Source organism: Botrytis deweyae (genome assembly GCF_014898535.1).
Source record: "Botrytis deweyae strain B1 chromosome Unknown BDEW_008, whole genome shotgun sequence".
Classification (NCBI taxonomy): domain Eukaryota; kingdom Fungi; phylum Ascomycota; class Leotiomycetes; order Helotiales; family Sclerotiniaceae; genus Botrytis; species Botrytis deweyae.
Window position 1 is genome coordinate 1317954 of NW_024066215.1, and position 24172 is coordinate 1342125.

Here is a 24172-nt window from a genome sequence, read left to right on the forward strand (position 1 = left end):
AATTCATTTGGCAGACAGTATGTTAGCAATTAGATCTTTTGGCGCTCCTGCGCGAAGACAGTGCATCCAAGTATCTTCACGTGCTTGGAAACCAACCGCTGTCCAGGTAAGAATATGTTTAGTTCTAGCTCCTATGCAGCTATTGCGTATTCAAGATTCGAACCACATGCTTACCATGTATGATTGTAGGCCAGCCGCACATATGCTACCGAGAAACCCAAGATTGCCCAATTCCACGGCCAAAAGGGATCCGATGTAAGGCATTTCCCCAACCAGAAGAGAATGGTTCCAATACTGCCCACTTTGTAATGGAATGGAAGGGATACAATTGTATACTATGGAAATTTCTCGGGATATGGACACTGACATTTCATAAGGGACTTTACACAGTTAGTTTGATTGAGGGTGATGGTATCGGTCCAGAGATTTCCCAATCCGTGAAGGATATCTTCACAGCCGCCAAGGTAAGGAGAAAATTTGAAGGATCTCGAGTCAATTCTGACACGGAGTATAGGCACCGATCAAGTGGGAACCAGTTGACGTTACCCCGCAACTCAGGGACGGAAAGACCACTATCCCCGCAGAGACTATCGAGAGTATCAACAGAAACAAGGTCGCTTTGAAGGGTCCTTTGGCAGTATGTCTATCCCAGCTAGTAGTCTTTCACCCGCGCCTGGTACTAATCTACATTAGACCCCTATCGGCAAAGGTCATGTATCTTTGAACCTTACTCTTCGCCGAACTTTCAACCTTTTCGCCAACGTTCGACCATGTCGCTCAATCGCAGGATACAAGACACCTTACGATAATGTTGACACCGTTCTCATCCGTGAGAACACTGAGGGAGAATACTCTGGTATTGAGCACGTTGTGGTAGACGGAGTCGTACAAAGCATCAAGCTTATTACAAGGGAAGCTAGTGAGCGTGTTCTACGATTCGCATTCCAATACGCCGAAGATATCAACAAGTTGAAGGTTCGAGCTGTTCACAAGGCCACCATCATGAAGATGAGTGATGGTCTTTTCTTGAGCACCGCAAACAGAGTTTCCAAGGATTTCCCAGCCGTCGAGTTTGACTCTGAATTACTTGACAATACTTGCCTGAAGATTGTTACCGACCCAACTCCATACAACGACAAAGTTTTGGTTATGCCTAACCTTTACGGAGATATTCTCTCAGATATGTGCGCTGGTCTTATTGGTGGTCTTGGTCTTACTCCTTCCGGAAACATTGGAGATGAATGCTCTATCTTCGAGGCTGTCCACGGATCTGCTCCAGATATTGCTGGCAAGGCTCTTGCCAACCCTACCGCTCTTCTCCTCAGTTCCATCATGATGTTGAGACACATGGGTTTGAATGACCACGCAAAGAGAATAGAGACTGCCATTTTCGATGTTTTGGCAGAAGGTAAGACCTTGACTGGTGATTTGGGCGGAAAGTCTAAGACTCATGAGTATGCTGGAGCGATTATCAGCCGTTTGTAGATACATTAGATACCCGGTTTAGGGGAGTATAGACTGTACCATCAAGTGCATAAAATTCCCGGACTGCTCATAAAATACTAAATCTCACAAGATCACTCGGGGAATTTTTGCTTTTAACCGGTGATTGCCTATGAATTATTTCGAAATTTATCAATTGGGTGCCTATTGATATGACAACCCGTTCTGCAACATCTGAGTGCACTCAATTTAAAACCCCATTTCTCCAGTTTCTGTGCAACTTTGACCCCAGCTCCAGACGTCCACCCATTTTTGGTGAATCACGTGGTCGCATAATTGCTCGAACCCGTTCGGTTCTTGTTCGGTAATGCAGGCTCGCAGGTCAACAACGACATCCTTGGGGATCACCACACGTGGTGAAACGCATCAATGATACTTGCCAGTCGGATTCGGTTTTAATCTTGGATTAGGAAGCTCTGAAGAAACAAAACCTCCGTACTTGCGCTGAAAGTTCATAAATTGCAAGGTACAGGTGAGAGGCCGCGAATGCTAACATTGGACCTTCTCGTCAATTGACATTCTAGCCAATGAAACCTTCCAATTCGAGCTTCTAGATTTATTATTTTGCCCAGGCGGGAAAACAGACGGGAGAACAGACGGGTGAACAGAGCCGCAAAGATGAAGCGCTCATTAAAGCGCACTGCAATACGACGTGCTATGGCGGCACAAGAAAGGTATAAATATGAGCCTTTGCCCTCGTCGGGAGAAGAAGAATCAGATCCAGTTACTAGCACAGAGTCTGATGATATTCTCGAGAGTCTTGAGCAGCATCTGAGAAGATTCAAGAAGGGATCAAGGAGAAAAGTCCTCAACATGGGTATTGCAGCAGTTATGGTCTTAGGGTTTGTCTATTGGGCAGCAGTGTAAGTTCATCTATAAGTTTTCCCTTGTTATTCATCTTCTTGCTAATCATCGATATAGAGGTTTTGGACTACCTACTAACTCGTCATGTGATACTATCAATGCCGGATACTATTGTCAACCAGAGATCTCACATTTTTGGGGTCAATATTCTCCATATTTTTCAGTTCCCTCAGAGATCAGTGCCGCAGTCCCTGATCAATGTGAAATATCATTTGCTCAAATCTTGTCTCGTCATGGAGCGCGAGATCCTACAGCTGGCAAGACAGCAACATACATGGCTCTTGTTGAGAGAATTCAAAATACTACTACTTCCTATGGAGCAGATTATAAGTTCATTAAGGACTATAAATATACCCTAGGAGCCGATCAGCTTAGCGTTTTTGGACAACAGGAACTCATCAACTCTGGGATCAAGTACTACAATCGGTACAAATCTCTAGCTTCATCCATCACTCCCTTTATTCGTTCTTCGGGTCAAGACCGTGTTGTTGAGTCTGCTCAAAACTGGACGCAAGGGTTTAATTCGGCTCGTTTAGCAGATTCGTCATCCACAGCGAATACTAGCTACCCATTCAAGATTGTTATCATCAGTGAAAATAAAGGAAGCAACAACACTCTCGACCATGGTCTCTGTACTGCTTTCGAGGATGGACCTGATTCCACGATCGGAGACTCTGCTCAAGCCAAGTGGGCATCAATCTTCACCCCAAACATCACTTCGCGTCTTAATACAAACCTCCCCGGCGCCAACCTTACTATGGCTGATACCATATACTTCATGGATCTCTGCCCTTTCAATACTGTCGCCTCGCCTACAGGAACCATTTCTCCATTTTGCAAGATCTTCACGGCTGCCGACTGGAAAGCCTACGACTACTACCAATCCCTTGGTAAATACTACGGATACTCTTGGGGCAACCCATTGGGCCCAACACAAGGTGTAGGGTTCACCAACGAGCTGATTGCCCGCCTTACAAATTCCCCCCTCCAAGACCATACATCCACAAACCATACTTTAGACGACGATCCGGCCACATTTCCCGTTGACAAGTCCATCAAATTATATGCAGATTTCAGTCACGACAACGACATGACTGGGATTTTCTCCGCCCTGGGTCTATATAATTCCACAAGCGCATTATCAAACACTACAAGAGAAGATGCGTTGCAAACGAACGGCTATTCGGCGAGTTGGTCGGTACCATTTGCAGCGAGGATGTATGTTGAGAAGATGACCTGTGCAGGAGAGAGCGAGGAACTAGTCAGAGTAATTGTCAACGATCGCGTGCTGCCATTGGAAACTTGTGGTGGTGATGAATTGGGCAGATGCGGATTGTCAAAGTTTGTGGACAGTTTGAGCTTTGCTACTGCAGGTGGTGACTGGGGAAGCTGTTTCACTTCCTGAGCTGATGGTCTTATATTATGAAATTATAAAAAGTAGAGCGCAAGATAAATTTGTGCCAAAGATAGTAATGGCAGGTTGTTTCGGTAGCGTTCTTCGAAGTTCAAAAAGAAAGTTAGTTAATATAGTCTTCAAATGATTAGAAATCTGCCAAAACCTGTGTCAACTCGATCAAGATCTAGAAATATATAATGCAAGACTCGGGGGGTTCTTTTAACTTCAGTTGACATTTCTAGCATGAATATCGGGAGGAAAGAAACTTCTAAAGATTACAACCCGCGCAATAGAAAAATTCCAACGCCTTGCTTGAGTGGGGATCACTCCCACCCAAAAGTTCTTATATCCCAGAAATAGGTACCCCTCAAAAAACTCCACCGTGCTTGGTTTGCAGACACCATTGGTATATATGCCTCATCTCCTAACCCCAATCCTTCAAATTTACAAACATCCAACAATACAGTCTATCGTGCAGCCTCAAAATGATCATAGCAGATATGCTGCGCCTCCAAAGATGGTTAATCCGACTCCAGCCCACCAAACGAGGTCAAGATCGATGCGATTGATAAGCGAAGGTTGCTCGATACCGCGACTGATATGCTTGGCGTTCTTGTTAAGAGGAAGAAGGTAGCCTTCCGAAGTTGTGGGCTCTTCAGGTTCGTCCCCGTATCCCAGCCACCGCTTCATTTTAGAGCTCGAAGTTGACGTTGCTGAAGTTGTAGGGTTGAGGGTTTCAGTAGGAAGCATCAGAGCGGGACTATAGGCTAAAAACATCGGGTTCACAGGTGTTCCATCGAATTGGTAAAGATCAAGTCGAGTTAATTTCGTATAAGGATCCGTGTAGACTTGGTATTTCTACAAGTTAAAGTGTTAGCAACACGACCTTGTTTATATTCCAATATATCGATAACCAATATAATAGACGGGCGCAATCACGAACCTGGAGTGTCTCGCTCTGGTTGTATCGTGTGTATGTTGCAGTACTGGCAGTACATGGAGCAGATTCCAATTGACGACCATCCACACTAAAGGGACTCAGACTAAGAGATCCATCCGAGTTTAAGACGAATTTGCCGTGTTGCCATTGCATTATCGATGACACACAGCTCGGTTTCGCAGCTACGGTATTATCAGTTATATTTCTTCGTGCAATAATCGTCTTCGCTCCAGTGTTGTGAAGGAATACATACGATTTGAGATCGCTCGATAATATGCCTCTTCATAGTAGCCATCTGCGGTGAAAGAATATGAGATTCCAGTATGAGTAGGTTCGAGTAGTGTATCATTGACTGGATTGTAAAAGCCCTAGTTCTTGATGTCAGCGCGTGCCAATCGCAATTTTCATGATTCAGCCATCCTGATTTAAGAATAAAACGTACTGGACCAGTCAACACTGCGGCGGACTTCGTAGACCATGTTCCAACGAGCTCAGCTACATTTGGCTCCGCAGACACAGTTGACAGTAAATATGCGCTCGCGATTAATACTGAAGGCAGAACGAGTGGTGCCATATTGCTGGATGGTAGTTGTCGATGAATAAGTTTTTGAATTACGAGCATGAACTTCCACTTAGGGATGGACTTCGTAACATCGCTAATAAACATTCAGCCACATCTAGCGCCACCGCAAGCAGCCTCCACCGCAAATACTTAAAAATAGCAACATTTTAAATATGGATTCTAGCTACGTGATTGCTCAAGTCTTTTTTTCTCATCATCATCAGGCTAATTGATAAGCTTTGATAAGTCTAGTGCCCTTTTCTGATATTATATTCCAAACTTTCAAGGTTGTATTTGTTCAGCCATTGGTGGTTGGCCCAAAAAGCAGTTTTCATACCTACCTACTTGACATCAACAATGGCTTCATCAGCAGCATTGAAATCAGGCAAAAAGGAGCTCCGTCTCTCGATTAAAAAGGTTCTGTCTACAGTTACAAATGAGTCCGTACATACTCAAAGTAAGTATTCTGGTTCATATTGGAAAATGAGTTTCACATTTATATACTGCCAGCTCATTAATTTGATTAGGTGCGGCTGTTCTTCACAGACTCATCAATTTCAAACCATATCAACAGGCCAAACGAATAGGGATATATCTTGCTATGCCGACTGGGGAATTACAAACTGATGCAATTGTAAGGCACGCTTTGGAATCTGGCAAACAGGTCTTCGTACCTTACCTTCATAAATCTACTTCTCAGTCACCTGATACACCCCGTTCCGTGATGGATATGGTGGACCTTCGTAGCCTTGCAGATTTTGAAGCCTTGAAAAGAGATAGTTGGGGAATTCCCACGATCCCTGCAGAGACTGTGGATGAACGAGAAAGTATATTGAAGACTGTTTCGAGCAAAGGTGGTCTAGATATGATACTGTTGCCTGGGGTGGCCTTTGACATTGATCCTAAAAGCAACTTCATAAGACGCCTTGGTCATGGCAAAGGTTTCTATGACTACTTCTTGCATCGATACAGGCAGCAGTCAGGGTCACAAATGACAGATCCAGCGAATCCAGGAACAAATGTATTGCTCTATGGTTTGGCTCTTGAGGAGCAATTCTTGAATTCTGGAACAGAAATCTCAGTACCAGTAGGAGAGCACGATAGTCTTCTCCACGGACTATTGTTGGGAGATGGTGAGATTAAAGATGGTCTTGTGTCCAGAGAATAGATCCACCTCGATGTAAACAACTAGATAGAAAGCCAGATGACCGAAGAACTCCCCTAAAACTCATGGTCCAGGTCTTACAGTACTTTTTGCTCTCATAACAACCCTTTCTGAATGTACGCCTTCCCATAACCTCTTATCCACTTGCGCTCTGGATTAACGAAACATTATCACCCTTCAAGAGAATTTGTCCTATATCGTATTAGTACACTGTGCGTCAAAATTCACATAATCTGATAACTCACCCAGTGCCCTGCGACTCTCTTCTTTATCCTTTGTAGCTTGCCTGACCTCCACTGCATCATCGAGCACCAAGTTCATGAACTCGTCGAAACCCTAATAGCGCATCAATTAGAAAAGCATCATCGCAAGAGGGGGGATTTGTGCGCGCACTCTGATCTTTCCTTCAATTCTGATTCCCAATTGCTCGTATAACCAAATAGACACAGGCGTATGCTGTTGGAGCAGCTTGAAGATGAAGTTGATTGGGGGAAGAAGGACCTTTCGGCCACCTCCACCGCCTCGATTCATGATGAGTTTTGTTGATTTTTGTTGAAGTGGTTACTCGTAAGGACACAGTCTGTAAAGACTATGACTGTTATTCAAAAGATAGCTTGAGTGGTGAGAGAGTTGGGTTTGAATCCGTTAAACTCCTGATCAAATATTTAAAATTCTCGACGCGGTTGGTCAACGGGCACCTTGAGCTTGTCTTTCCACAAGGCTGCCAAAACGGCACTAAAACTTTATTTCGCTGCGGTAACCAACAACTTTAACGGGCAGAACAAGTCAACCCTACATCACTTCTACAACCAAAGAACATTCTGATTCTTTCCAAGAAATCCTACAAAATACTACAACCACAAAAATTTCATCACAGATTCTTGATACACTTAATTCCTCTTTTCTAGATTTCTCTATATTCGGTAATTTCTTTGCCGATACATTTACGAACTGTACATGAATACATCTCCCCGTTAATTTGTCATTGTCTCCCAAGACCTACCCCTCCATCAAAATGGTCGCTGTTGCCACGAACGGGAGTGGGCCGCAGGATGCCTTCACTCCCGTTATTGCGGCTTTAAATACTATGCGCGATGGTCAGCGAGGACAGAAAGAGGCGGCGCATAGTTTCTTAGAGAGTTTCCAGAAGTCGGTAGGTTGCGTTTTCTAGTCTCAATACTATTGCGCCAATCTAGTTGTTGACACAGGCTCACTTTTTCTGTAGGCGGAAGCATGGCAGATCACGATTGGCATCCTATCATCAAATGCTGAGCCAGATGCGAAGCTCTTTGCGGCTACCACTTTGAGAGGAAAGGTATATATGATCACAAACCCCACCTATTCAGATTGAAATCTAATCTTATAGATTACATATGACGTTCAACAAATACCAAGCGATTCCTTACCAGCTCTAAGAAACCAGCTTTTAGAGCTGTTGAAAGTGTTTGCGACAGGGCCACGACCGATCCGAATCCAACTATGCGTTTGCTTGGCCATTTTAGCTATACAGATGACAACTTGGAAGGATGTAGTGCCGATGGTAGTATCAACATTAGGGAACTCCGCAGAAAGTCTCGCCTGCGTTCTAGATTTCTTGAAAGTTCTTCCAGAAGAAGTCACCGAAGGACGAAAGATCACTTTGACAGTATGTGGGCCGAAATACACCATTCCCGGAGCATGTGAAACGATGTGGAAAGGTCGAGAAGTTATTGGGAATATCAGAGTCTAATGCGTCAATTAGGAAGATGAGCTTCAACAGAGAACTCAGGAATTATTGGGAGATAACACCGCCCAAGTGGTACAACTGCTGATTGCATATGCACAATCGTCTGGTACGTAATAATTGCTTTTGGATACAGTTGCAGGAGGCTAATAAACACCATACAGAATCTGCTGCGACAAATCCACAATTACTTGAAGTCATCACATCTTGGCTCCGCGAAGTACCTGTCGCCGACATAGTTAACTCGCCTCTTTTACCGGTAATATTTAATGCCTTGAACAACGACCGTTCCTTCGAAGCAGCAACAGATTGTCTTTGTGCTGTATTTAAGGAGACTCGTGAGGTTGATGAGTACATGCCTACCATCGAAATACTTTTACCTCGTGTATTAGCACTTCAGCCTCGCATTGCGCAAGCTGCCCAAGAAGAAGATTCTGATTCGTTCAAAGGCTTTACTCGCATTTTCGCCGAAGCTGGTGAAGCATGGGTTGTCTTGATTGCTCGAGAGCCTAAGGTCTTCCGACCTTTGGTTGAGGCAATTTTAGAGTGTACTCATAGAGATTTTGATAAGGATGCCATATCTCTTACTTTCATCTTCTGGTATGAACTCAAACTCTATCTCATCCTTGAGATGTACATCGAAGCTCGTATGCAATATGTGGATGTATACTCTAGTCTCGTTGACATCATGATGAAGCATCTGGAATTCCCTACAGCCGATGGCGCAGATGAAACGGACTTGTTTGATGGCGATAGGGATGCAGAGGAAAAGTTTCGGGAGTTCCGTCACCATATGGGAGACGTTCTCAAAGACTGTTGTGAGATTATGGGCGTTACACCATGCCTCACGAAAGTTTACGACGCTATCAAGGCGTGGATGGGCTCTTATGCTAGTCAGGCAACAGCAGCCTCTGTGCCACATTGGCAACAGCTCGAAGCACCTCTCTTTGGCATGCGTGCGATGGGGCGATTAGTTGATAGGGATGAAGACATTATACTCCCTCAAATCATACCTCTCCTTGTTCAGATTCCCCATCACGAAAAACTTCGATTTGCAACTATCATGGTATTAGGTCGTTATACGGAGTGGACTTCGAACCACCCCGAATTCCTCGAGTCCCAATTCCAATACATTGTATCGTCGTTTACAACAGACTCCAAGGAGATTGTTCGAGCAGCTGCCATGGCTATGAAATTCATTTGCAGCGATTGCAAACATTTACTTGGTGGGCAAGTAGTACAACTGCAACAATTTTACGATCAGACTCTCGACAAATTACCTGGAGTTAGTCAAGAAGAGTTAACAGAAGGTGTTGCATCTGTTGTTGCTGTTCAACCACCATCACAAACATATCAACTCATGAAATTATATTGTGATCCATTGATGTCCAGACTAATGGCCTTGGCAAATCAAGCTAACGATGAAGAATCAAAGCTTAAAGTAGCTGGTAATTACTTTCTTCTGTCGCACTTACCGGACAATCACTGACAAATGTTTAGATCATATGCAATTGATTACCTTATTCATACAGATTGTTACTCCTTGGATTGAGTCAAATCATGATCATCCGGCTGTAAAATACTGCCAAGAGATCTTCCCAATTCTGTCGACTATTCTAGATTCATTCATGACTTTTACTCCAATTTGTGAACGGGTTTGTCGTACATGGAGATACATGATTATATCGTATCGAACATCAATGGCTCCTCTCCTTCCCCAAATGGCCAACAAACTTGCAGAAGGTTTTGCAGCGTCAAGACAGGGCTGTTTCCTTTGGGTTACTAGTGCTATCTTGCGTGAGTTTTCCGAGGACCGAGAGCACGTCGATGAACAAACCACAGAGTCAATCTACACCTTCTTTGAAGCCCAGTCGACAGCGATGTTGAAAGCCATGGCTGATCTCCCACCTCAAGATCTCCCTGATGTCATCGAGGATTTCTACCGTCTTCTACTTGATGCTTTGCTCTACTACCCTCACAAGATGATTCGATCGCATCTATTTACGCCAATATTCAGGGCTGCCATCGCTGCTCTGGATCTCGAGCAACGCGAGCCTCTATCTGCGGTTCTACACTATGTTCGAGATGTCATCAGCTACGGTGGTGACAATCCTTCAAGTTCAGCCTCCAACATCAATCCACCCGAGATTCAACAAGTGGTTAGGCAGCTTATTCTCGCTAACGGCAATGAATTAGTGAAAGGAATCATGAAAGGCATGATGATTAGTTTCCCAGGAGACTGCTTTACCGATGGCAGTGGCGTTCTTCTTGGCTTATTTGAGATACTTCCACAAGAAACTGCCAGCTGGGTTGATGGAATTCTACGCATGTTGCCAGCTGGAACCGTCAGGGAAGCAGAAATTGACCGATTAATGAACAGCATTCGAGAAAAGCTGAGTATCGGCCCTGATGGTGTTCGAAAGGTTCGCAGCTTATTGCAAGACTTTACAAATACCTATCGAAGACGTTATGTTGCTCCCAGGGATGGGTTGGGCCGACTTGAGGCTACCAGGTTTCAATATAGTGGTTAGAGCTCTTCTTATTCATGGGTTTATACACACAGGGAGAATTTTCGTATTCAACTCTCTATTTTCAATCGTAGCAATGGCATAGCGATTAGGTTTGGAGGCTGGTGGGGATTTTTACTCTTCTTGGCAGAAAGTAGTCATAGCGTGGTGAAAATATTCGGGAGGAAAAACCCGGGTGGTCAGATTCGGACCGGAGTTGGGTTAATATTGGTGAGTATATTTTGGGAGCATTTTATGTGGTCATATGGACAGGTGAAGGAATGGGACAATTTAAGAAGCATGTTGCGTGGCCTTCTTTTCGCTGGGGTTGTGGAATGTAGATGATTGTATGCTGTGATATGTGATAGCATGGAGAAATGACGGAGAGGTGGCCTGGAATGGAAAAGCGCAAGATGGATTTGGGCTGGAATTAGAAGTGAGGAAATTTATGATATCTTGTGGAAAAAATGATATGTGGTTTTCATGTTCACCTGTGTTTGATGGGTTAATTTTACTCGATGAAATGTGCTTGTTTACAAGGACCCGGTGTGGAAGGTTGAATATTGGGATTCGTAGGTGCAGTACATCTAAGCAGTATAATATATAATATTTCTAGTCGCCCTAGTTGTGGATGCGAGATGAAACACAGAACATGGGAAAGTGAAAGTTCCTCTAGGTGTGATATGATGAAAGGACTTGACGTAGAATGGATGGTGTGAAATACATAGTAAGGAGAAGAGGAGGATACCTTGTGAGCGTACCACAAAATGTGATAATGAGAAGAGTATATTGATAGAGATTCTAACAAGTGTTTATAGATTACCCATATGCTATATATGGTAAGACCACAACCTGTATCTCATAAGCTATTTCGTATATCAGGCTTCGAGCTCAGGCTCGGGTACGAAAACACATTAGAAAATTCCTCAGACTCAATCTTCTGATGTGGATATGCATTATAGATATTTGGGAAATATAGGATATAGATCGAGTTAGTGGAGAGGAGATCTGTTGGTTAGGAGGAGTGAGAATTGGATACATGGTTATGGATATGGATATGGGGAAAGTGAGGATATGGGAGGTGAGGCGAGATGAGCAATAACTTTGAGCTTCCGAATCATCTGGAGGTTGATGAGTACTGGGTACTAAGTGCCAGGTACCAGGTACTAAAGCACTATATAGTGAATTTGAGTACGAGAGATACCTAGGTATCAATCTTCCATCTTCAGCTTGGAGTGTATATTTGTGAGAACTGGGTTCGCTTGCTTGCTTGCCCGCAAAATGATTAATACACAGGAGAATAATCCGGAATTTCGAGATATACACTGACTTACAGATTGAATATCAAAGACTCGTATTCTTAGTGTATATGTAGATAAATCTCACATTATAATTACGTTTCGTTTTTGTAAGTTCATTATCTATTTCATTTCAATGAAGTCATTTTAACATACATTTCCGTTCGGGCATTGCCAACCATTGCTTAAATGTTACTTACAGCTCGAACCGGTAACATTGATTCCCTGCTCGGTCTGAAAAGTATAAATGGGTGCCGAGAACATGGTATTGTAACGCTGAGAACGCATCGTACGTATCGTATCGCATCTCAAGGAGAAGCAAAAATAAGGAAAAGGGAAAAAGCAGCAAGGGTACATTGATGTGAGTCCAATGTCTGTTTCAAAGGACTGGTCAAACAGCCTACTATGATAGGCGTCGAACTTTTAAAATGAAAAATGGGATATATCGAAGACAATAATTGAACAAATTTGCACCACAAACTCCCAGCTGATGACAATCCCTAACCAACTCCTGAACAGAGAAAGTTATCTACCCATATGCACAAATGTGAAACCTTTATGTGATGCACCTTTCTGTATCGAAGTCATGGAACGCCGGAAATGTTGCAGATATGGAGCCACCAGATGCAGAAACGGAAAGGAAAGAAAATTCGCGAGAACGGAGACGGAGTATTCGTTAATTGGGGACTTGAGGAAGGAGGAGACGAGAGATGTAGCGAAGCTCATATGATCTAGAGTCTGCTGGGTCGAAGAAGTGACGGACTTGTTTATCATGAACATCGGTGACTGTTTGTATTTGGTTAGTAATGATGCTAGCGTATGTCCGGAAGCAAGAAAACTTACAACTAAGCTGAACCTGATCAAAGAAATCCCGAATGACTTGATCAGACGTATCATCAACAGCAAGAAGACCATTATCTGGCCTAACAAATGTTTTTGGTGGAATGTCTCTCATTCTTAAGAGCATTTGAAGAACGTTAATGAGGTCGTCACCTTGGTTAGCATAAGATTGAGGAGGGCTGTCAAGTGGCCACTGTCCATGAAAATCTTCACCCTCCCAGCATTTGAAAAGCCAGGTGGACTTTTCAACACAGTTAAGAATGATGACTGTAACTAAGAACAGCTCGAAAGAATACTTCGAGGACTTATTAAGTAAACGTCTCTCGAGCTCATTTAACATGCCCTTGCACATCTGAGATGCTTTTTTCTCGGCTGCAGCATTCAGTTGAGTGTGAATAATGGCAAATGATCTTTCAGTTGAAAGAATAGGTTTGGTCGGACCAGCTTCTTCATCAGGCAAGCCTGGAGTTTTCGCACACATTTCCCATCTAATTTCCGAATCGACGAAAATGTGTACAATTGCCCAAAACTCTAAAGCACGGCTAAGGAAGTTGTCTTGCTTTTGGATTGAAACATTTAGAGCCGTTTGAAGAGTTGTCCGAATGAATTGAGAAGGTTCATTTTCAATGAATATTGGCATCATGCGCTTAGCATATGCTTCAAGCTTGGTGGAAAGGTCGTCGTTATCCGTGTCAAGGATAAAAGACGTTAGTCCAGTTTCCTCGTCTTGTGCTTCTAGGCACGGAAACGACGCGTAAATGGTGGTTCCTGGGTAGTGAGAAACTTCAATTTGATAGAGCGAGCTTTGAAAAGTCGCAGAACCTTTTGCAGCAAGTACTTGGTGGTGAGCAAGCACTGCGTGAAGTTTCGCGGAATACAAGCAAAGCTCATGTGCAACTCGTGTTCGGATGCATGGTGTCTTCCACAAACGAGCACTCTCGACGCCCTTACAAGTATCACATGGGTCTCCTGCAGTGCATGGTTTCTTCAACATTCTGCAACGAAGACAAGAACCAATCTTTCTGATATCCGAAACCTCCTTTCTGCGGCCTTCATTGAACTTCCCCCGAACTTTGGGTTTGGTCGCCTTTTGGCCATTGCCATATTCGGCGCTAAATTCGGTGGTCATTGGATTCATAGCAATTCGAGTGTGGGCTTTTGGGCTTTGGGCTTGTGGCTGACCATTTTCGAATGTATTCTCGGTGGGGTTGTGTTCTGGATATGTCATTTGACTCATATGAGCCATTTGATCTTGAACCTGCAGTGCTGCGACTTGACTTGCTGGCATGGGAACGTCCATCATACCCCAAGAATGCTGTTGGTTGTCAGAGCTTCCATTGAATAAACTATCACTCATGGCATTTGCTTCGACAAGTTGTCGAGTCAACTTGTCTTCTGACAATTTGTCTTGGGCGACTGCATCTTCACTCAACAACTGAGGATCCACCATGGATGGGATGAATCTAGTTGCTGCTGCTGCTGTGGCAGCCATTGAATTTGGGGATGCAGATTGAGAGCGACCAAGACCATGTTCATTGGCGTGTCCTTTTTGATTAATACCTGGAAGAAGTTAGTATCAGTCAGGCAATGGAAAAATTGCTTGCACTGACCCTTTTTGTCGCGCTGGGCGCGAGATTCGTAACTCATAGGTGGATTGTCAAGAGTATATTGTTCTTGTAACTCAAGGTTATCTCCACGAGATATCGTTGCTTGATTCTCACCCAGAGGACTTCCATTACCAGGCCGATGATTGCGGTGCTCCGACTCAGCCATGTCCCTGGAGACTTCGGCCAAAGTTTCAAGCGGAGTCATTCCTTGAAAGGGTCTTCCACGGATGGCAGTTGTCTGTTGATTATTTGCAGTCTGAATATTCATATGCTGATTATTCGTTCTATCCGCAATCTCGGGGAGATTGTTAAACTCAAGAACAAGCCGCTGCTTTGTGGCACGATCCAACGCGGGGCACTTCCTGCAGATGTGACTTGTCAAAGTGTCGAGTCTTCCTTTAGGGAATTTCTCTGAGCAAGCTCTGCAAGTATGATGGTAGCGATTGCTTGAATCATTTAACTTTGCACCTCTTTCGAAGTACTGAAGAATCAACGCTGTTGATATTTGTGGTCAGTAAACATTCTTGTTTAAAAGATGAAAGATCGGTGGGGGATGACTCGAGTTTTTGAGGGCTTCAAATTGAAGCTATCGAGAAAATTCCAACGGGATGCACTTACGGTTAGGTTTGCGACCCATCTTGCCGTATAAATCACGTTGATTCTTTTGTTTGGATACTTGATTGACTTATTTCAAGAATAATCAACAAGAGTTGAAGAGTTGAGGATTCGAGTAATGCCAGTTTAATCACTCACCGACAAGTAAAAGGTGTTGGCGGTGTAAGGGGAGTCGGAGTGGGTTAACTGTTGTTCCGAGTGGGGGTTGGAACTAGATACGGTAACCCGAACTGCTCAATACTGTTGTGGCCCACATTCAGCCACCTTTCAAACCTGTTCATACTACCTAGGTAGGTACTCTTTGAAGACCACTCCTTTCACAAATTCAGCATCAAAAACAAAAGGATGATAATGCATCTAAAAGGTGCTAAGTCAACTAGAATGCTCTTGTCACTTACAGAGAATTCACTTCCCTAAAGTCATTCACTTCTTCGTTGATCTGAATCTCCATTAACACCAAACCTCCTACTGCACAAACATCATGACATCCCATCACAATAGTATGTATCAATACTTTGACTGCCTATCTAATTATGCTCTAATTCAACACAGAATGGGCCAGTTTTCGTTTCCTGGACGGTTGACTGACAAATTACAACTCTCTCGCAGATATGAATGTTCAGTTGAGCTATGAGGTAGCCATAGTCAACATTGCTGTGCTGTGCTTTGCTATTCAACAAGATCGAGGAATTACAGTTTCGTGGACCATTCTGCAAAGTTCTACTCATTCTTAGACTCCGTGACTGTCCACAATAGGGCTTGCACGACCTAGTCGCCGTTGATGTATGCAACAGATTTACATCATGCAACCAGATCATGAACGCTTCACAGACTTCCACAATTTTTATCTCTACGATAGTCAATGACACGAATCAAGAGACAACTTTAGCGAGAAAAATAAATCAACATCCGAAATTTCCACGAATTGACACAAAATCAACCTAGGCTCGACCCACCGGACGAAGTTAATTTGCATGTGCTAGTAGTACTTGTATACCAGTATGGTGGCTGCTACTGAATTCATTGATTATCATTTCCTCTCTTGGGCCTGTGCATTGGAGTTACTCTAGATCAGGCCGATAAGGTTATTCTGGCATTCCGGCCTGAGCCGGGCAAGTTCCCTTTCTTTAACTAGTAGGCTAAAGTCTTAATGTATTATTATTAGTGGATTCAGTCGCCTTAAATAGGAAGCTCCCTCGATTTAAGTTGTCAATGTTGCTTTTTGTTTCGTCCACTCATTTGACACCGTGATACCAAGCACCGGTATACTAGCGGCAGATTATAGGTTATATGCAAGGCATCCACAACACGCACAAGGGGCATGTATCAATCGTGGGGTATATGGGTCCTATGACATGTTGTAGAACCTCAAACAGGCGATCAGCCCCGATGTAGAGATTGTAGATTATTGGAAGGTACTTGATAAAACCATGTTAAAATTGGTTCTTTACGCAGCTCATTGGCACTCCAGCAAATATATAAGGTAACATGGTAATATGGTTATCAACTTATTCTTAGAATCCCTTCACTACCCCTGTCAATCCTAATAACAATGTCAGTATGAACCAATGATTAACAAGAGATCATCTCGTGTATTACACGCTTCGGTCCAAAGAATACACTTTTGTCTTCTCGTTTCTTAGTTCTACCACCCAGAGGTATTTGGGTGATACCCACCATCTGTAGCACCTTCCTTCTATCGACCATTTAAGTATAAAACGTACTGCCAAGTGCTTGAGAAATGGATGGCTATGCTTTTCTTCGTCTCTACTAATTGCTCAAGATGAAGTTTCTGTCGATCATATATCTGTGTTTTGCAGCGATCTTTTCAGTCTCTAATGCTGCAGAGCTGGTCAAAGATGACACAATTGGAGATATATGGGAAGCTATTGAGTCAGCTACTACTTGTGCGGGATGCAACGTAAGTATAGAACACATTTGATGAGATATCTATCTCTTTGCCGATCTTGGTGACGGGTTTGAAGGAGCCTCTGCTCGAAATTTATGGGGGACCATTCTCCAATTACTGATTAACGACTAACGTGAGTGAAAACAGGCGATACTATTGCTACTCAAAGGCGTCGCGGCTTTTGGAGATACCGTCTTTGTTGACACTTTGACCGAAATATGTAAACTGGCTGGCGTTAGTTCCCCTATTGTTGTTGTTATTCTTGTTAAATATTTTTGCTGATTTGCTTTAAGGTCGAGGATTCAGATGTTTGCGCAGGTGCAATTGGCCTGGAGGGGCCAATTATTGCACAAGACTTGAGAAAAATGACTTTAGGGTCACACACTTCACAATTGTTCTGCATCACATTCTTTGGATTGTGTGATTTCCCTGCTGTTACTCCATATACAGTTCCATTTCCAAGTCCCAAGCCTGCTACCCAGCGCCCAGCTGTCAGTGGCAAAGCACCCCTGAAAATTGTACATTTCAGCGACATTCACGTGGATCACGAGTATGAAGTTGGAGCGAATACCAATTGCACAAAGCCTATCTGCTGTAGGCCATATACATCCGCCGATGCGCCTGGTAACAACTCCTATCCAGCTGGCGAATATGGCAACTACAACTGCGATGCTCCTGTAAGCTTGGAAGAGAGCATGTACGCGGCTATAAAGGAGGTCGCTCCAGATGCTACAGCAACACTCTTCACAGGTGATATAGTTGAAGGTGCCGTCTGGCTTGTGAATTCGACCGGCAACATTGCGGATATAAATGATGCTTATAGTCGAATGTCTGGTTTAAAAAATCTCTTTGCAACTACCGGAAATCATGAATCGGCACCAGTCAATTCTTTCCCCCCTAAAGCAGTCGGCGTCACGACTAATCAATGGGTCTATGATACCCTATCCACAAATTGGATACCATTTATTGGTTCTACTGCTGCTTCCTCAGCTGATAGTTTTGGTGCATACTCGACGCTCCTGCCAGGAGGGAACCTGAGGATCATCTCTATTAACACTAATCTCTACTACAGATCTAACTATTGGCTCTACGAAGCGACCATGGAGACTGATCCTTCTGGGCAACTAGCATGGTTGGTCACTGAACTTCAGGCTGCTGAAACTGCTGGCCAAAGAGTTTATATTATTGGACATATGCCTATGGGGTCTAACGATGCACTCCACGATGGCTCGAACTACTTCAACCAAATCACTCAAAGATATTCCGCTACTATTGCTGCTTTATTCTTCGGTAAGCTCTTTCTAAATTTCTTTCTTTTGCCCACTAATAAAATTAGGCCACACTCACCGTGACCAATTCCAAATCACGTACAGTAACTACAGCGCCCAAACTGCAGCCAACGCCCTTGAGGTATCCTACATCATCCCCTCTATGACTCCTACCTCCGGTTATCCCGCTTTCCGCGTCTACTCCGTAGATCCGGTAACATACGGTATTCTTGACTTCACAACATACATCGCGGACTTCTCTCTCACTTCTTCCACGCAATCGGCTCCAACATGGAAACCATACTACTCTGCTAAGGCTGCCTATGGCTCTCTAGTAACCCCGCCTCTCACTTCCGCAACCGCAGAACTAACTCCCGCCTTCTGGCACAATCTCACCACCGTATTTGCAAATAACCCTACTGTTTTCAATCAATATATTGCGCGCAAAACAAGAGGATATAATGTAGAAACTTGCACGGGTGATTGTGCAACAGAGGAAATCTGTCAGCTGAAAGCGGCGGAGAGCCAATATAATTGTGCGACTATCAAGCCTGGTATTAGCTTCAGGAAGAGAAGCGAGGGAAGCGAGCGATTAGAGAGAAGAATTGGCGATGTGGTGGAAACCCTTGGAGGAGATTGTGAGGGCAGTGTGATTAGACCAATTCTGACAAAGTTGGCGGCGCAGGAGGGATTGCTAGAGAGTGCATTGGAGATGGCGAAGATGAAGGCTAAGAAGTAGGAGGATTTGATGATGAGAGGAGGATGCACTTCTTCAAAACTCGAGCTTGGACTTCGAATTGAGAAGTATGCATGTGATACTTTATTACGTGTATGCTCGAAGCTGTGAGCTAGTTATAGTGATACACCCAAATCAGAAGTTTTGTCACATGTCTGAGCAGCTATTGAATGTGTTCTTTGTTCAAGTTGATCTCGCAAGAGCGCGAAAGTAAGTTGGATTGGGTGTTGCAATTCCCAAAATCAAGAAACCAAGTCGAAGTAAAGCTTTTGGTTGAATATTTGCTCTTCTATATCACAGAGAAATGCTCCCTAGATACCCCGCGAATAGTATGCGCAGGTGCATGATCAGTAGCAAGGGTATAATCATTTGTTCCCCTCAAAGAATACTTATGACAATCATATTCTGAGGATTTGGCCTCAAGAGCCGATAGTATGAGCCAGAAAGAATAACATCTGGCTTGTCTATATTGTTTTCTGGGGTTGGTTTCAAGTTTCTCGTATAGACACTTTTTGTCTTGAAATGAAAGTTCTAGCACAAGATATTGCATAAGTTTAAAGTTTAGAAGAAAAGCCAATATCTTTCAAGCGCAATTTGCATATCAAATCGATTCAAAACTGCCAAAAACATTATGTGACTTTCAGACGATACAACATCAGCCTTAGAATCCAGTTCTCCCCTGACCCAGTCTTTGTCTCAAGTATTCCGAGTTCATGCTCAATCTGCGCATGCAAGTCATTCAGTAATGTTTTTGCGTAAGTAAAGCTTCCCATGTTTTCCATCTCTGTGATTGCCAATTTCTTCATTTCTGAAGACATTTTCCTCTCGTTCCATTTTCGCGATCTTAGGATGTTGAGAAGTTTCGCATCGCCGTTCTCAGCTTCTTTCCCAAGAGCATGAATGATTGGGAGGGTGAAAGATCCTTGATCAAGATCATTGTAGACGGTATCCAGATTCTGATTATCTCCCTAGAGGATTACCAGTTGGAAGTTAGGCATAGGTGTCAAAGTTCGGATCTCAGCCAAAGAAAGTTAGTTAAACATACCTTTGTACTGGGAATAAGATCATTATAATCGTCTCGAAGCTGGTAGTACTTTCCCAGCTTTCTCATCAATATATCCGCGTCTACATCACGATTCTTAGTCGCTTCTGCAGGAATCATACCTGCTGCCATGCGAAAAAGCCCTCCAGTTTCTAAAAGTGTAATGTCAGTTCCGATCTAACAACGTATATAGACAATCTACGCCCTGTCTTCGGTCTGTTTGAAATATTCCTCCAGACTGGGACATTTGCAATGAAATATCCAATGTAAGTCTTGACTTTGGCCAATATGTAATTGCGACAAAGTATCTACGCAAGTTTAGAATCAGTGATTCCTCGAGATAATCATGGATATGGATGGGATGACTAACGCGTAAAGCAATTGATAGATTCCTTGCTCAAGGCCATGGCAAACTCGACACATTTCACATGTTGATATGTTGCCGAATTGATTGCTTGGCTGATCCCGAACACCTCATGTGCTGAGGGAGATCCGCGTCGTGTGGGAGAGTTGTCTTCAATATCATCTAATCTAAATACTGTTATTGCTGGAACTGAAGGAAAGCCTTGATAATTGGCAAGTTACTCGTTTGTCTTACATTAGTGATGTGTTATGGATGGTACCAATGACATGCCGAATGATCTCTAAGGACTCGCGTGGAACAAAATACCAACAGTTGAGCGCGTCAAGCAATGCATTTCTTGAGTTTGATGCTGGTAAAGATGAGATATATTTGTAAGGTTCCAGAACAATCTAAAAGCTTCAGTAATGTGTTTAGAAGGAATTATGAAGCTTGAGAATTACCTTATCTTCACCATTTTGACTGAAACTAGAGGAATCAAAGTTTCCGTTTGTGTTCGGAGTTTTGACCTCCAAGCTTTCAGGCGTTTTAGCAAACGATATATCATTCTCGCTTGGGTGCTAACAAACTATTAGAATCTTTTTAGAGACGTGTAGGTAGAGTTGAGAGTACCTGGTCTAATTCAATCTTAGACCTTTTACTATCACGCTGTCCATCAGATTTGATATCTTCGATTTGAGATGCGGGGCGCTTTGTCTTTATCTTTGTCTTGGAAGTTGGGGTTGGCACCCATGCGTTATATCGTTTAGAAGTAGCATGCCAAAATCGGTTGCCCGCCGCCGCGAGCTCGATAAGGCCCAGAAATCGTTTCATATCTGAGCTAGGACTCTCCGTTCGAATATACTCGTCCCTAAGCCTGCAATATTGCATTTCATATTCCAGTATTCTATCCCTCAAAAGTTCCCGTGCTTTGGAATCTTCCACATCACGAAGATGTTTCAATAGCCATACGGCATTAACCATTGCCACACTACCATTTGTACGATTATATAGGTCATATTCCTTTTCCCATGAGTAATAATCATTTGTCAGTACCATGGCTTTCAATAGAGGGAGAATCACGGGATTCAAAGATGACCTTTCATCATCGTTCAAATTCACGTCCGCAGTGTATATAAGCATCTCCCTTAAGACCCTGCAATCGTCAATATTTCATATAGAATGGTTGAATGGCAATGATAACATACCACCCCCCAACATCGAAAAATCGCCATACTAAATATTCATCGAGTGTTTTATAGGATTTCAGATCTCTTTGCGGAGACTTGATTTCTAGAAATGGCCGATAAACTTCAAGGAATCGGGATGCTCCATCATGATCCGCTCGGTAAATCTGGAGTGCCATTCGGGCTTGTATATTTTTTATCATACTATTACTTTTGTCGTGGTGATCTTTGCCGATAAATGAATGCATCGTTTGATGAGCTTTTTCGAACTATAAATGTGTTCAAAATTGAATTCTACCACGGCATGTTTCAATTCTTACCTCCTCAGGGGTCTCCTTCTCATCCACCATATCTTAATAAATTTCAATCCAATGTTAACTCCAACTCCTTGCATTAGGAATTCGTCACCATTAAAAATCACTTACCATCATGAATGAATCCATATTCACATAGATAAGTCATGGGAATAACTCGATCTAGCTTTCCTTCGGGGAACATCGTCGCTAAAAAGCTTCCGCTTATCTCATTGACGCAGCCGACGGCAAGCGATCCTTTCCAGTCAGCTTTCTTGAGATCCTCACGGCACTCCCAGCTCGTATTTTCGATTTCTTGATTCGCCTCGTGAAGTCTTGGGTGAAAGGTGTTTGGGAAATCAGGGTCAATCTCGAAAGCTTCAACAGGATGGGGAATTGAGCGTTGGAACTCAATCGGTAAGTTACGGTATTGTCGTGCAGTAGCCATTTTCGTTGAGGAAATACATAAAAGGACTATCGTATTGGAGTTCGAAGCTATGAACGTTTGGTGATATTTTGACACTTATACACAAAATTATACAGACTGGTTCGATACGTGGCAAATATGAGTGACCAATACGAGGTATTCACCATCACTGTGTCCTTATTACACAGCGAAGACATTTTGCACATTCAGAAATCACAACCTTTCAGTGGAATGCTAATACACTAATCCCACCCTGAACTACCTCATCTTGGCCAATCAGAGCCCTGAGATCTGATCAAATTCTATTTTAGATATCAAATTCCTAACTAGAAGTATACACTACAGCATCCAAGGCCAAAAGTTCTTTCTTTGGCTGATTGGAAAGCTGGATCTTCATGATTTGGCTCTATCCAGCTAGTTCGATGAAACACAAAGTTGCACTACGAATCATAAATATCTTGTTTCAGAAGCTCCCTATTTTGAAGAGAGACCGAAATTGGATTGATCGCTGCTTGAACACCCTCTTTAGTGAACTCTTGTTCATAGCTGAATGTTTTGCATGTGTTCAAACTTATCTCTTTAGAAACGTCATTGCAGCAATGTGCTATCCGGTCGCGCTTAGGTTACATGTTTGGCATGTCTCGATGTCTTCTTTTCGTATTGGACATAGTTTGCAATACATGATGTCACTTGATACTATCTTCTTAAATTAATTCTTGACCGGATTAGCAGCCACAACAATGTTAGTGTATGGAAGGTGAGATAACCGTGGTTAGTACTAGCCGAGAACACCTGGGCACAAACCCTTGATGGCGTTCTTGAGCTGAATTTGTGCATATCATGCAATACAAGATGCAGTATGCTACTTTGTGATGTTGTACATGCAAATGAATGCCGGGCTATCATAAAAATATATCTCAAGAATCGGTTCGTTTCTGTGGATTAGCATCGATATCAATGATTCGACATTTGGATTGTAGTTCTAACTTATTTTGGTAGAATTGTTCGCCTTGCCCGGCATTCGTTGTTAACACCGGGTAGAAGTTCACATTAGTGTCTTGAATATCTCTCGACTCGGTCTAATCTTTGTAATCTTATTGTGTTATCTTTTTATGTCACGCCCTGTTATTGCATTGTATTCCAAGAGAGCATCAGCTGCGCACGCCGTTACACAAGCGCTTCTTTTCGACCTCGCTCACTTAGACGCTCTGTCGAGCATTTGGTGCTCCTTCAATGGAACGCATGAATAAGTATGGTAGTGGTTGTGAGTCAGTCCGTACTTGTAACTGCATCAGGTATCGGGGTGATTGAAATTCAGTCGATCTATCTTATAAGTTTTACGTTGGTACACCAGAGGGTGTACGGACTAACGGTACACTATAAGAAATTGACTCGTGGATAGCTTTTGATATATTAATTTATATGTTTTAGGAATTGTCACAACTATCCACTAAAAATAGAACAACCCAAACAGAAAACTTCATATCACACAATTGAAGAATAAATTTGTTTAAAAAATTGGAAATTGAGGAGTGTCCCGTCAATCTATGCACCCGCTGATGGTACATCAATATTTCCAACTACGCCTTAGACTACTCTGATATACTTTCAAAAATTGAGGTAGCGGAGGACATGGAAAATCCTACAATTGCTCGAACATAAAATATTCATAAACTTTGCCATGGCGTCTGAAAAATGCACTTTTTGGCGTAATTATTATACAGTAGCTGGTCTTCTGGTGATTCAAAGATCATTTCAACGTATTTGCTCGGTTATTGATGCTCATAAGATTTCTTGCGTCATTAAGAGTGTGTCGCTTCCAGCGAGAAAGCGGAAAGTCAAACCCATCTGAGATGCGGACATGGACAGTTTCTGATTTCAAATGAACAGTGAAAACGGCATGGTTATAGATTCCTTGAGCTTTAGTCACCTTAGTTGAAGTAGCAGAGA

General features: G+C 43.0%; 9 protein-coding genes across 9 annotated transcripts; 5 read left to right on the forward strand and 4 right to left on the reverse strand.

Annotated features, from left to right (window-relative positions):
• Positions 1–19: 19 nt before the first annotated feature.
• EAE98_004574 (uncharacterized protein) lies at positions 20–1485 on the forward strand (the record flags this gene model as incomplete). The annotated part of the gene is made up of 5 exons (XM_038952194.1): positions 20–106; positions 190–255; positions 378–464; positions 515–637; positions 694–1485. The coding sequence occupies 5 exons, from the start codon at positions 20–22 to the stop codon at positions 1483–1485; spliced, it is 1155 nt and encodes a 384-aa protein (XP_038811730.1).
• Positions 1486–2121: 636 nt separating this feature from the next.
• EAE98_004575 (uncharacterized protein) lies at positions 2122–3772 on the forward strand (the record flags this gene model as incomplete). Its single annotated transcript, XM_038952195.1, has 2 exons — positions 2122–2366; positions 2425–3772. 2 exons carry the CDS (start codon positions 2122–2124, stop codon positions 3770–3772), a joined length of 1593 nt encoding a protein of 530 aa, XP_038811731.1.
• A 221-nt stretch (positions 3773–3993) lies between these two features.
• Positions 3994–5370, reverse strand: EAE98_004576 (uncharacterized protein; the record flags this gene model as incomplete). The annotated part of the gene is made up of 4 exons (XM_038952196.1): positions 3994–4621; positions 4707–4885; positions 4957–5071; positions 5146–5370. The coding sequence occupies 4 exons, from the start codon at positions 5368–5370 to the stop codon at positions 4253–4255; spliced, it is 888 nt and encodes a 295-aa protein (XP_038811732.1). The 3' UTR covers positions 3994–4252.
• Positions 5371–5622: 252 nt separating this feature from the next.
• Positions 5623–6433, forward strand: EAE98_004577 (uncharacterized protein; the record flags this gene model as incomplete). The annotated part of the gene is made up of 2 exons (XM_038952197.1): positions 5623–5722; positions 5793–6433. 2 exons carry the CDS (start codon positions 5623–5625, stop codon positions 6431–6433), a joined length of 741 nt encoding a protein of 246 aa, XP_038811733.1.
• A 133-nt stretch (positions 6434–6566) lies between these two features.
• Positions 6567–6961, reverse strand: EAE98_004578 (uncharacterized protein; the record flags this gene model as incomplete). Its single annotated transcript, XM_038952198.1, has 3 exons — positions 6567–6622; positions 6676–6766; positions 6824–6961. The coding sequence occupies 3 exons, from the start codon at positions 6959–6961 to the stop codon at positions 6567–6569; spliced, it is 285 nt and encodes a 94-aa protein (XP_038811734.1).
• A 270-nt stretch (positions 6962–7231) lies between these two features.
• On the forward strand, positions 7232–11281 carry EAE98_004579 (uncharacterized protein). Its single transcript, XM_038952199.1, has 6 exons — positions 7232–7583; positions 7656–7745; positions 7797–8075; positions 8172–8262; positions 8318–9601; positions 9654–11281. The coding sequence occupies exons 1-6, from the start codon at positions 7446–7448 to the stop codon at positions 10682–10684; spliced, it is 2913 nt and encodes a 970-aa protein (XP_038811735.1). The 5' UTR covers positions 7232–7445; the 3' UTR covers positions 10685–11281.
• A 779-nt stretch (positions 11282–12060) lies between these two features.
• On the reverse strand, positions 12061–15042 carry EAE98_004580 (uncharacterized protein; the record flags this gene model as incomplete). Its single annotated transcript, XM_038952200.1, has 4 exons — positions 12061–12744; positions 12802–14358; positions 14409–14900; positions 15024–15042. 4 exons carry the CDS (start codon positions 15040–15042, stop codon positions 12635–12637), a joined length of 2178 nt encoding a protein of 725 aa, XP_038811736.1. The 3' UTR covers positions 12061–12634.
• A 1761-nt stretch (positions 15043–16803) lies between these two features.
• Positions 16804–18936, forward strand: EAE98_004581 (uncharacterized protein; the record flags this gene model as incomplete). The annotated part of the gene is made up of 4 exons (XM_038952201.1): positions 16804–16941; positions 17077–17163; positions 17223–18219; positions 18266–18936. The coding sequence occupies 4 exons, from the start codon at positions 16804–16806 to the stop codon at positions 18934–18936; spliced, it is 1893 nt and encodes a 630-aa protein (XP_038811737.1).
• A 626-nt stretch (positions 18937–19562) lies between these two features.
• Positions 19563–22243, reverse strand: EAE98_004582 (uncharacterized protein; the record flags this gene model as incomplete). The annotated part of the gene is made up of 9 exons (XM_038952202.1): positions 19563–19901; positions 19979–20127; positions 20346–20506; positions 20574–20728; positions 20780–20896; positions 20949–21471; positions 21524–21771; positions 21823–21854; positions 21928–22243. 9 exons carry the CDS (start codon positions 22241–22243, stop codon positions 19563–19565), a joined length of 2040 nt encoding a protein of 679 aa, XP_038811738.1.
• Positions 22244–24172: the final 1929 nt, after the last annotated feature.